Source organism: Schistocerca piceifrons, chromosome 2 (genome assembly GCF_021461385.2).
Source record: "Schistocerca piceifrons isolate TAMUIC-IGC-003096 chromosome 2, iqSchPice1.1, whole genome shotgun sequence".
Taxonomy (NCBI): domain Eukaryota; kingdom Metazoa; phylum Arthropoda; class Insecta; order Orthoptera; family Acrididae; genus Schistocerca; species Schistocerca piceifrons.
Window position 1 is genome coordinate 840,046,505 of NC_060139.1, and position 12,428 is coordinate 840,058,932.

General features: G+C 44.6%; 2 protein-coding genes across 4 annotated transcripts in view; one reads left to right on the plus strand and one right to left on the minus strand.

Annotated features, from left to right (window-relative positions):
• Positions 1–12,428, minus strand: part of LOC124776868 (RING finger protein 17) — a 529,150-nt gene that overhangs the window by 286,843 nt on the left and 229,879 nt on the right. The gene's annotated exons all lie outside the window — the stretch shown is intronic.
• Positions 1–12,428, plus strand: part of LOC124776871 — a 67,783-nt gene that overhangs the window by 41,188 nt on the left and 14,167 nt on the right. The window contains exon 2 of the mRNA XM_047252051.1: positions 563–697. Coding sequence (XP_047108007.1) covers positions 563–697 — 135 coding nt within the window. The remainder of the gene's footprint in view (positions 1–562; positions 698–12,428) is intronic.

Consider the following 12,428-nt stretch of genomic DNA (forward strand, 5'->3'; position numbering starts at 1 on the left):
GCCTGGTTTTCAACTATATGGTACTCTCTAATGCCATCAATTATCCACACTAATTACTGAATAGTACAGCATTTCTTCCTGCAATATCTGGATGGAAAATATCTATCGTAAGAAATTAGTTTTATTAATGAGGCATCATTCACTTTTGTGTTCCATATAAGGTGTTGTACCTAAAAGCGAAGTCTCCGCATCGTCTTAAGTTTTCACCAAGTTTTCTTGGGATGAGAATTCTCCAAAACCTGCAACAATTTTTCGGAATACTGACCCACTAAGAACAACGGAAAACTGTGTTAAAAATTCTGGCATTCTTAAATTGTGATATTTATTGGCAACGCATCACCCTAGGCGACAGTGCAAATATGGAGATATCAAAAAGCAGAGATGCAGCTTGTAGCTCTACTACCTTTAGATTCGCACTCAAAACCCTTCCCAGAATGTCTGTTAATTTGCACTCAAGACCTCGATATCGTATACACTTACCAAGATTCACCACAGCAGCTTTTACGAACGATCGAACAGAAAGTGTGTTACGTAATTAACGATCATTTCTGTCGTTTCACAGGAGGACCACGCCTGAAGAGACCCAGAGCGACAGATCCTGAAGACAGGAACGTAGCTAAACCAGGAGCCTACATTCCTCCCGGCTTTCTCAGTCCATCAGTTCAGGAATATCTCGAGCTTGGCAAGTCAATACCAGGTAACATCATTTCAGTGATATCATCGCCTTTGTAATCCTTCCTTTCCTCCTCCATCTCTCTCTCTCCCTCTCTCTCTCTCTCTCTCTCTCTCTCTCTCTCTCTCTCTCTGCATATGTGGTTCTCTCTCCCCCAGGCTGCCTTAACGCGGCGATGCGAACATCGACATTTTTTTCTATGACCCTGCCATTTCTTCGAGTGTGTAATGGGCTATAATTTCTTTCATCTTTGTCTTATTAGACTTTATTTAGTTAAAACGTGTACCTCGAGTATTATTTTAAAATTACGTGATTCTTTCCTCGTGAGATATTGTTCTACGGCAAATTATGTTTATCCTCAGATTAATTAATTTATTGCATCTGAATAAGTTCAGGATAATCTCATATTGAAGAATAACATAAAGTGCATTTCTTCGGTGATTTAGAAAGCCATTTGCTACAGGACTGAAATGTTACTTTTAATTTCTGTTTCTTTTTCATACCTCTGCTGTTAACCCATTGTTCCTTTACGTCATGTGTTTTCCTAATCGCAGTGATTTTAAAATTATCCTTCACACAGCCACATCAGAGTATTGTCCTTCTGAGGATGACGTTTTTATACGAAAATACTAGACATGCGACTGAAAAAATATTAGGCCCAAAAAAGAATAGAATCACAAGCCTTCGTAGTCTGATACTTATCCACTGTCAGCACTCACATTACAATTGCAGTAAAGTGAATAAATGACAAGAGCGAAGATCTGATCGAGAGACAAATAGTCTGCCCTAAACACATGGTGTCCTTCCATCCATCGTATCCTACAATGACAACCGATAAGCACAAGCTTTCATTATTTTATCGATCCCCGCACGACCCACTTCACCAGAAAAAAATTCCGACACTTGCCAACTCGCTTGGGAATCTACTTGGATGGGATGCAGCCTCCTGAATGCTGATGACAGATTCTCTTTGTATTCAAATGCCTTCTTCGTATGGCCACTGACCATATTGCCTAAGCCGAATCTCTAATGCCAAGTCGTCGCGGCAGCAATGTGCTTCTTTCTCCTCCGCGATTTATCAAGTGTTAGCATTCAGTTTCTGTGAGTAGGTCACACTCGTAGCGAAATTAATTCGAATTAACTATGAAAATTTGTGTATTTACGTCACAGTTGTATACCAATTTTGAACAATGTAAGTGTACGGATACTGAATCCTTTTTGGGAAAAAGCTCTGGAGAACAATCAGTTTTTTTCCTTCTTCTTGTTTTCCTTAATAGAATTTCGCTCTACTTAACACTATTCTGAACCAAGAAGTTCACCTTTAATGTTTTCTATTATAATTTATTTTTTTCTGGGCTCTGAAGACTTGTCTTGCTAGTTACCGACAGACACACCCTTAAGAGGTTGACCTCTCAAGAATCAAGAGTAAAAAAAATTAATGTTTCTGAGCGTATATGTTCGAGATGCTACGAATGTTAGGAAGAACTGAGAACAACTCTTGGCCCGGGCTCAGTCTTCTTCAACTAGTTTCGCAGCCAGACGCAACTTGCGCTTGTACCGTACCAAGTGCAATAACAGTGATGCTGGTAACCTCGGCACGACCAGGCGACGGCAAACGGTGTTAACACTCTCCGGCTGCAAGGCTGGCCTCGACGTACACACAGCCGAGCTTCCGCAGTACCAACCGACTCTACACAAACAAGCGCTCGATACGTCACAGAAGTTACCACACCACCGCTAGCTGCTTACAGTCCGACTACGTGACCCGCTGGCCTGAGAGGACGAGGGTGTATACTACCTTTATTGCAAATGCAAGTTTTCCACGGTATCTCTATTCTTTTATATTTATTCGTCGGAGAGAAGAATACGTATACATGCTGAGCAATACTATACGTATGTGTTTCATTCTTTATTTTACTCACAAGAATAACTGACTGGGTTTCAATCAGAAGCTTAACAATTGGTGTGCGAATCGAAGAAATAAAAATTCAATCCCTGTATTTTACGAAACTTCGGCGAAAGAGCGATCCGCCTGGAACGAACCGGCTACAGTACGAGTATTCGCTGAAATTGTAGTGCTGTGTCATTCGCGTCGGACAGGACAGTTTGAAGAAGAGTTCTTGATTAATATCTTCCGATTAATGTCCTCTGTTAAGTACCAAATCTTCCAGACATATCGTATTAGTGAGATCATTCGGCAACTGTTGTTGGTGATCCGGCCGTCAAGTTGGGGAAGCTTGCCGGACGTTTTCATTCTTTTCCTGTCGTAATCACCTATAACCACAGAAGCACAAGTTCTTACACCTTATCAACCTTTCTCAACACATATTTAACACCACTAAGATACAGAAAGTAAGTAACTTAGATCAGTATTTCAGAATCTCCCACGAACGCCTGCGAAAATGGGTTACATCATATCGATTAGAACGACTGACTAGCGATGCAGGATATTAACTCTACACACAATGTAAATATGATTTAGCGTCACCAATAGTGAGGTTGATGACGACACAGAAATACAAACTTTCTGGGGAGAGCAACCAGAGCTCGGAGACATTATGAATACCAACACTCAACACCGAATAACTATTCAAATATCATAGAAATGATAACTATTGAAAAGTCGAAAGCCGACAGCTGAGACTTCAATACACAGTATAGCAAAGAGCAGATGGTACAATGTATATAAAAATGTGACTGACACTAACACGACAGAAACCTATTCGTAACTACAAAAGTGTCTAGTTATATCATGCACCGCGTTAGCCACTATCGACTAGGTACTTAGAGATGACAGTGTAAAGTAACTACGTACACTGAGATTACTGTCCTGATCAAAATTAGTTTTATTGTTTTCCTAAACAGTTTATTCGGGTTCCTTTGTTTTCTGTAAAAAGAGAAGTTATTTTTTGAGGAATAGACACATACAGGTATGGTTATGGTTATACAGAATACAACTAGTCAAATTTCCAACAAGTGTTTTTAAATATGAGTGTAAGGTTTTGTAAAATTTGCTAGTGAAACTGGTGATCAGAGAGAAATCTGAAAGTATTTGTTCCTAAATATAATATATTTTCAATGTAAGTAAATTAAAAAGAAACACTGATGATGAGTCAATGGTTCTACATTTACGTCTATAGTTTGTAACCAACGGTACGGTGTGTAGCGGAAGGTACTTTGTGTACCCGTCACACACCCGCCCGCTTTCAATTTCTGATCGCGAATGGTGCGCAGAAAAGTAAGACTGATGGTGACATGCCTCCTTACGAACTCTAATCTCCTTAATTTACCTTTATGGTAGTGCTTCGTTGACTCTTAATGACATACGTTCTGAGAATTTTAATAATAAATCACTTCGCGATGCACTACGTACGTTTGCCACTGGAGCTGGATCACAATGTTTGCGAAACAGTAGCGCTTACTAAGCGAACCTGTGACGAAACGTGCTGCTCGTCTTTGGGAATTCTCTATTCTTTTCTAGGCCCGGACTAAGGAGCAACATTAAAAGTATCGGTCGAACGCCGGTTTTGTAATCTATTTTCTTCGTGGTTGCGGTACACTTACTGAGGATTTTCCCGAAGATTTTCAGTCCTGAATCCGCCGTTCATGCATTTGGTTTGTCTGGTCGTTTCAATCTAAATCGCTTCGTATGAATACGGGAGGAAAAAAGGTTTTGCATTTAACTTCCCATCGACAACATGATCATTTAGAGAAGGCGGACAAGCTCGGGGTAGTGCATATGAACCATCCCGTTATTTTCCTTGAGCGATTTAGGGAAATCACGGGAGAGTTAAATCTGAACGGTCGGCGGGGATCTGAAGCGTTGTCATCCCAAATACGAGTCCAGTGTGCTAACCATTCCATCTATTTACGAGCAATATGTTAAGACAATGAACTTGCTTTCAGGGACCTGTGGTTCAAATTCCCGTTCAGCCATCCAATTTAACTTTTCCAAGATTTCCCTCAGTCGCTGAAGAGAAAAGCTGGGACTGTTCCTATGAAACTGACACGGCTGTTCTTTGGTTGGGTTGGGTTGTTTGGGGAAGGAGACCAGACAGCGAGGTCATCGGTCTCATCGGATTAGGGAAGGATGGGGAAGGAAGCCGGCCGTACCCTTTCAAAGGAACCATCCCGGCATTTGCCTGGAGCGATTTAGGGAAATCACGGAAAACCTAAATCAGGATGGGCGGACGCGGGATTGAACTGTCGTCCTCCAGAATGCGAGTCCAGTGTCTAACCACTGCGCCACCTCGCTCGGTTGGCTGTTCTTTGCCTCCTCTTTGTCAAATTCTAGCTTGTGACGGTATCTTACAACGGGACCCTAAACAATCTGTCTTGATGATGCAACATGTTAGGGTAACAACAGAAAGCAATAAAACGCTGTTTTCTTCAATGTAGCCTCCTCAAGGTAGTTTGAAGCGATGCAAACGGCGACCTCAGTAGTGAGCTTCGATAAATATTAAGGCAATAAGGAAAGAAGAATGGAGTTTCACTTCTAGTAGGAAGTGAGTTCATCAGTGATTGGTGTGAAATGGTGAGGTTTGGGGAAAGGAATGTGCCATCGTCTTATCAGAAAAGCAAACTCTGGATAATCAGAATGAAGACTTGAATCTAGTTCCTAGTGAATGCAAGACCACTGCTTCCATTACTGAGGCATCGTGCTACGAAAAATAGAGATGACACAAGTTTAAGTACCACATACATAACTTATTAGGCCATGCTTCATTAGTAGTATACTGATCAGGAGTTAAATAGCAACAGACTGCTTAAAAACACTTTTACACCGATTTTTGCTCAAATGGCTCTAAGCACTATGGGACTTAACATCTGAGGTCATTCGTCCCCTAGACTTAGAACTACTTACACCTAAGGACATCACACACATCCACGCCCAAGACAGGATTCGAACCTGTGACCGTAGCAGCAGCGCGGTTCCGGACTGAAGCGCCTAGAGCCGCTCGGCCACAACCCGATTTTTTTTAGTACTGCTTAAATTAATAGGAAGTAAGGTTACGGTTCACCTGTCGTCATGATGTCGTCAACTGGGACATTTGGAGACATATCCATCTAGGAGAATCTACATCTACGTCATACTCCGCAAGCCAGCTAATGGTGTGTGTCTGACACTTCCCGGAAAGTGCTCTCTCTCTCGAAATTTCAATAGTAAATCTCTCCGTGGCGCACAATGCCTCTCTTACAACGTCTGCCAATAGAGTTGGTTGAGCATCTCCGTAGCGCTCTCGTGCCGGCTAAACAATCTGGTGACGAATCGCGCCGCTCTTTGTTGGATCTTCCCTATCTCTCCTATCAGTCCAACCTGACAGGGATCCCACACAGACGAATAATACTCAAGAATCGTCTTATAAGCCACTTCCTTTGTGGATGAGTTACATATTCTTAAGATTCTTCCTATGAATCTGTGTCTGGAATCTGCTTTTCCCACTATCTGTTTAATGTTGTGAAGTAACGGGCGAATTGTGGCGCCCCGAAAATATTCCAAGCTCGGAGTTGGCGTGGCCGCACGGGTCGTTCGGCGTGCAGGGGCCGCTCGGCAGGCCGACCACGTGGTGCCGGACGTTGGCCCAAGGACTTTGTGAAACTATAATAGCAGACATTTCACAGTTCGTATAGAAATCAATAGTAGCCAGATGAATGATGATACCTCAAAAAGAAACATGTACATTACCATTATTTGCACGAAGATTCTGATGGTGTAATCAGATTTTCAATATTTTTATTGGTTTAAAGTTTAGTATCTGACTGTAAATTATACAATTAACACCCAGCAACAAATTTCCAAAATCTAAACGTTTCATCCGATTTTCTCGATCGACGTGTCTTAAAAAAGCTTTTAGTGTAAACCTAAATTGGTATAAATTACAGGCATTTAACTTGAATAGTACATGAGTTATTGGAGGTCAAAGTAGCCGATTACTATTGATCGCGTCAGGCCATAAGTACTCCACAGTTACACGAAAAAACGGTAGCAGCATGCTTACAAATATATTTATTCGTCTATGTCTTTGTTTATATCCGATATGTACTATTCATGACAACTTCTACGTCTACTTGATTACTCTGCTATTCACAATAAAGTGCCTAGCAGAGGGTTCAATGAACCACCTTCAAGCTGTCTCTCTACCGTTCCACTCACGAACGGCGAGCGGGAAAATTGAACACACAAATTTTTCTGTGTTAGCCCTGGTTTATCTTATTTTATCGTGATGATCATTCTCCTATATAGGTGGGAGAGAACAGAAAGTTTTCGCAATCGGAGGAGAAAACTGGTGATTGAAATTCCATGAGGAGATTCCGTCGCAACGGAAACGTTTTAATGATTGCCACTTCAGTTCATGTATCATGTCTGTGGTACTATCTCCCCTATTTCGAGATAATATAAAACGAGCTGCCCTTCTTTGAACTTTTTCGACTTCATCCGTCAGTCCTACCTGATGCGGATCCCACACCGCACAACAGTACTCTAGATTAGGACGGACAAGCGTGATGTTATCAAGTCTCTTTAGTAGACCTGTTGCACCTTTCAACTGTTCTGCCAATGAATGGCAGTCTTTGGTTTGCTCTACCCACAACACTATCTATGTGATCGTTCCAATTCAGGTTATTTGTAATTGTAATCCCTAAGTATGTAGTTGAATTTACAGCCCTCAGATTTGTGTGACTTATCGCGTAATTGAAATTTAGCTGATCGTTTCTACAACTACCTTACTGTGTTTTATTTGCCCCCTTTTAGACGGACGCCTTTTCTTTAGTTTCCTGAGAACCTCTAACCTAAAAAATCGCCCAGTCTCTTCCACACATCCCCCGCTACCCGTGTAGCCGCCTCCTGTGTGTAATGAACTCCTGACCTATTAAGCGGAACCCGGAAACCCACCACCGGATGCCGCAAGTCAATGAATCTGCAGCCTACACGGTCACACAACCGCCTAAGCCTCTGATTTAAACCCTCCACTCGGCTCTGCACCAAACGACCACAGTCAGTTCTATCGACAATGCTGCAGATGGTGAGCTCCACCTTAATCTCGCAAGCAAGACTGGCAGTCTCTACCATTTCCGCTAGCCGCCTGAGACCAGAGAGAGTCTCCTCCTATCCAAAGCGACACACGTCATTGGTACCAACATGTGCTACCACCTGCAGTTGGCCACACCCTGTACTTTTAATGGCATCTGGAAGCACCCTTTTGACATCCGGAATCACTCCCCCCAGTATGCATACGGAGTGTACACTGACTTACGTCCTCTCCTTGGCAGCCATGTTCCTAAGGGGCAGCATTACGCGCCTAACGTTGGACCTCTCAACTACCAGCAAACCCACCCTCTGTGAATGCCCAGATCTTGCGAGCCGAAAAGCTTCCTCTGGAACAGGGTGGACGACTGCATTCGGCTCAGAGACTTTGTCAGCCACAGATAACGCCCGAAACCTGTTCGTCAAACGAACCGGGGAGGCCCTACGATCGGCCCCTCGGAAAGTCTTTCGCTGCCTGCCAGACTTTGGAATGATCTCCCACTTGACCACGGGTAGGGGTCAACCTCAGTGCAGCCAGTACCAGGGGCAGCCACAACAATGGACCAATCGTGTTCGACGTCCCTCGCATCCTTGTGTCTGACCCATTACAATGATGCCCCTTGGCAGCAGCCCCAAGCTGTGTGACAGAAGCGAACACCGCTTGGAGCTGCGAGTGAAGGGTCACCAACTCAGCTCACATCTGTACGCAGAAATCACTTAGAAACTATAGATGACGTTTGGTGGGTGACAGTGAGCAGTCTAGTACTTGGTCCGAGACCAGACAATCGATTATGGTGCGCGGGCTTCATTTGGTTGTAAGTCAGTCTGACTTCCATAATAACGAACATGCTGTTTTACCCTGGATCAAAAAAAGACTGAGAATGGCCATTCGTGTGTGCTGTGCCAACTTCCTTTGCATGTGTAATAACAAAAAACTTGCCTTTTTATGAGTATGTCTTCTGCTGTTCAAATGGCTCTGAGCACTATGCGACGTAACTTCTGAGGTCATCAGTCACTTAGAACTAATTAAACCTAACTAACCTAAGGACATCACACACATCCATGCCCGAGGCAGGATTCGAACCTGTGACCGCAGCGGTCGCTCGGCTCCACACTGCAGCGCCTAGAACCGCACGGTCACTACGGCCGGCTGTCTTCTGCTGTTTATCGAAATAGTGAAGTAAGCTGATATGCCCTTTTGTTACCTGAAAAGATTTATGTATTATATACAATGTAATTTTTATGTAATTTACGTAATTATAAAATAAATTTTAATTGCCAGTCGTGGACGCTGAACAGAATACGAAAAGAACCAAAAGTTCACAGTTCAAGAAAGGTTTGAAAAAGATCTAGAATGGGCGTGCGCAGCGAACGGCAACGAGTGGTCACACGAAGGAGGACGGGTCAGGGCGAGGGACCGAGACAGAGACGGGAACGGGACCGAGGCTGGAACGAGACCGGCAGAAGTGCCACTGTGGGAACGAGACCTACCGTTTCCCGTTCTCGGGAACTATGAGTAGAAAGCCGCGACCGAAGTGAACTATGAAAGACCGTTCCCTAGAATTCATTCCTCGCTCCTTCCGTTATCTTGGTGAACGGTTCCTTTGGACCTGCAAGTTCGCGAACGACCCATCTCCAATGTGGTCATTCCACTTCAGGTCGCTCTAGGTAGTTAATCCTGGATATTTTACTATAGATATTGTTTCCAGCGGTTTGTCATCAATAACGTAGCCGTACAGTAACGGATTTCTTTTACCATGTATGCGCAATATGTTACATTTATTTACGTTCAGGGTCAACTGCCACAGCCTGCACCATTCATCATTCAAGAACAGCCTTAGAGAGCATCCGACGCTTTCTACTAGATCATTTATATATACGGTAAACAGTAACGGTCATATCACACTTTCTTGGGGTACTCCGGAAATTACTTCCTGCATCTGTCGATTTTGCTCCGTTAAGAGCGACGTGTTGACTTCTATCTGGAAGGAAGTTTTGAACTCAGTCGCAAATTCGTTCCGATACTCGATAAGCTTGTATTTTTTTCACTAAACGGCAGTGTGAGACGGTGTCAAATGCCTCCCTGAAGGCAAGGAACACCAGCCTGAGCACTGTTGTCCACGACGCTATAGATGGCACGGAGGAACAAAGCGAGCTGAGTTTCGCAATTTCTGTATGCAGAATCCATGTTTACTTTCATATAGTTTTTCATTCTCCAAAAACGTCATAATTCTTGAGCACAGAACATGTTCCATAATTCTACAATAGATACACGTCAACGATACACACTCCTGGAAATTGAAATAAGAACACCGTGAATTCATTGTCCCAGGAAGGGGAAACTTTATTGACACATTCCTGGGGTCAGATACATCACATGATCACACTGACAGAACCACAGGCACATAGACACAGGCAACAGAGCATGCACAATGTCGGCACTAGTACAGTGTATATCCACCTTTCGCAGCAATGCAGGCTGCTATTCTCCCATGGAGACGATCGTAGAGATGCTGGATGTAGTCCTGTGGAACGGCTTGCCATGCCATTTCCACCTGGCGCCTCAGTTGGACCAGCGTTCGTGCTGGACGTGCAGACCGCGTGAGACGACGCTTCATCCAGTCCCAAACATGCTCAATGGGGGACAGATCCGGAGATCTTGCTGGCCAGGGTAGATGACTTACACCTTCTAGAGCACGTTGGGTGGCACGGGATACATGCGGACGTGCATTGTCCTGTTGGAACAGCAAGTTCCCTTGCCGGTCTAGGAATGGTAGAACGATGGGTTCGATGACGGTTTGGATGTACCGTGCACTATTCAGTGTCCCCTCGACGATCACCAGTGGTGTACGGCCAGTGTAGGAGATCGCTCCCCACACCATGATGCCGGGTGTTGGCCCTGTGTGCCTCGGTCGTATGCAGTCCTGATTGTGGCGCTCACCTGCACGGCGCCAAACACGCATACGACCATCATTGGCACCAAGACAAAAGCGACTCTCATCGCTGAAGACGACACGTCTCCATTCGTCCCTCCATTCACGCCTGTCGCGACACCACTGGAGGCGGGCTGCACGATGTTGGGGCGTGAGCGGAAGACGGCCAACGGTGTGCGGGACCGTAGCCCAGCTTCATGGAGACGGTTGCGAATGGTCCTCGCCGATACCCCAGGAGCAACAGTGTCCCTAATTTGCTGGGAAGTGGCGGTGCGGTCATCTACGGCACTGCGTAGGATCCTACGGTCTTGGCGTGCATCCGTGCGTCGCTGCGGTCCGGTCCCAGGTCGACGGGCACGTGCACCTTCCGCCGACCACTGGCGACAACATCGATGTACTGTGGAGACCTCACGCCCCACGTGTTGAGCAATTCGGCGGTACGTCCACCCGGCCTCCCGCATGCCCACTATACGCCCTCGCTCAAAGTCCGTCAACTGCACATACGGTTCACGTCCACGCTGTCGCGGCATGCTACCAGTGTTAAAGACTGCGATGGAGCTCCGTATGCCACGGCAAACTGGCTGACACTGACGGCGGCGGTGCACAAATGCTGCGCAGCTAGCGCCATTCGACGGCCAACACCGCGGTTCCTGGTGTGTCCGATGTGCCGTGCGTGTGATCATTGCTTGTAGAGCCCTCTCGCAGTGTCCGGAGCAAGTATGGTGGGTCTGACACACCGGTGTCAATGTGTTCTTTTTTCCATTTCCAGGAGTGTAGTTCTATAATTGGGTGTGCTGTCCTACGGCCCTTCTCAAAAACGGGAATGACCTGTTCTTTCTTACTGTCGCCAGGTCCCTTCGTTGCTCAAGCGATATACGATAAATTACTGATAGATTTTTAGAATATTATAGGTATCTCATCTGGTCCCTGGCGCCTTTCCAGTACTCAGCGACTGTAGTTGTTTTTCTACTTCGCGACCGGTTATCTCAATATCTGCCATTTCGAAGCTCGCAAGACGACTGAAAGGACGGGTCATGTTACAATCTTCTGCGGTGAAATAATTTCGGAAGACCGACTTCAGTATTTCGGTCTTCTCTCTGTTATCTTTCTTTCGGTCCCAGTATGGTCACTGAGTGAATGGGTAGATAATTTTGACCACTTACTGATTTTACATACGACCAAAAGCTCTTAGGAGTTTTACTCAGATCGGTTGACAAAGTTTTACTTTCGAAGTCATTGAACGCGTCTCTCATTGCTCTCCTTACGATCATTTTCGCTTCGTTCAACTTTGTTTGTCAGTTAGGTTTTTACTTCTCTTGGATCTTAGATGAAGTTCTCTTTGTTTACGTAGCAGCTTTCTAACAAGACTATTAAACCATGGTGGATCTTTCCCATCCCATAAGACCTTACTCGGAACTTACTTGTTTAAGACATATTCCACGGCGTTTCTGAATTTTTTCCATTTGTTCTCCACACCTTCTTCATCAACGAATATTTGATGCTGACTGCTCAGATACTCTGAAATTTGTCTCCTGTCACTCTTGCTAAGCAAAAATATCTTCCTACCTTTCGTAACATTCTTTGTAAGACTCATTGTCATAGGTGCTCTCGCAGCCTTATTACCACTGATACCTTATTCTACGTTAACTGATTCGATAAGCTGACTGAGGTCAAGCTTGATTTAGTCAGCAATGGGATAGGAAATCAGCGGGATGTCTTTTAGAAACAGCCGTCACATAGATTGAAGTGTTTTGGGGAACCACGGAAGTGAAATGTGAGTTCAATGGTTGAAGATGTG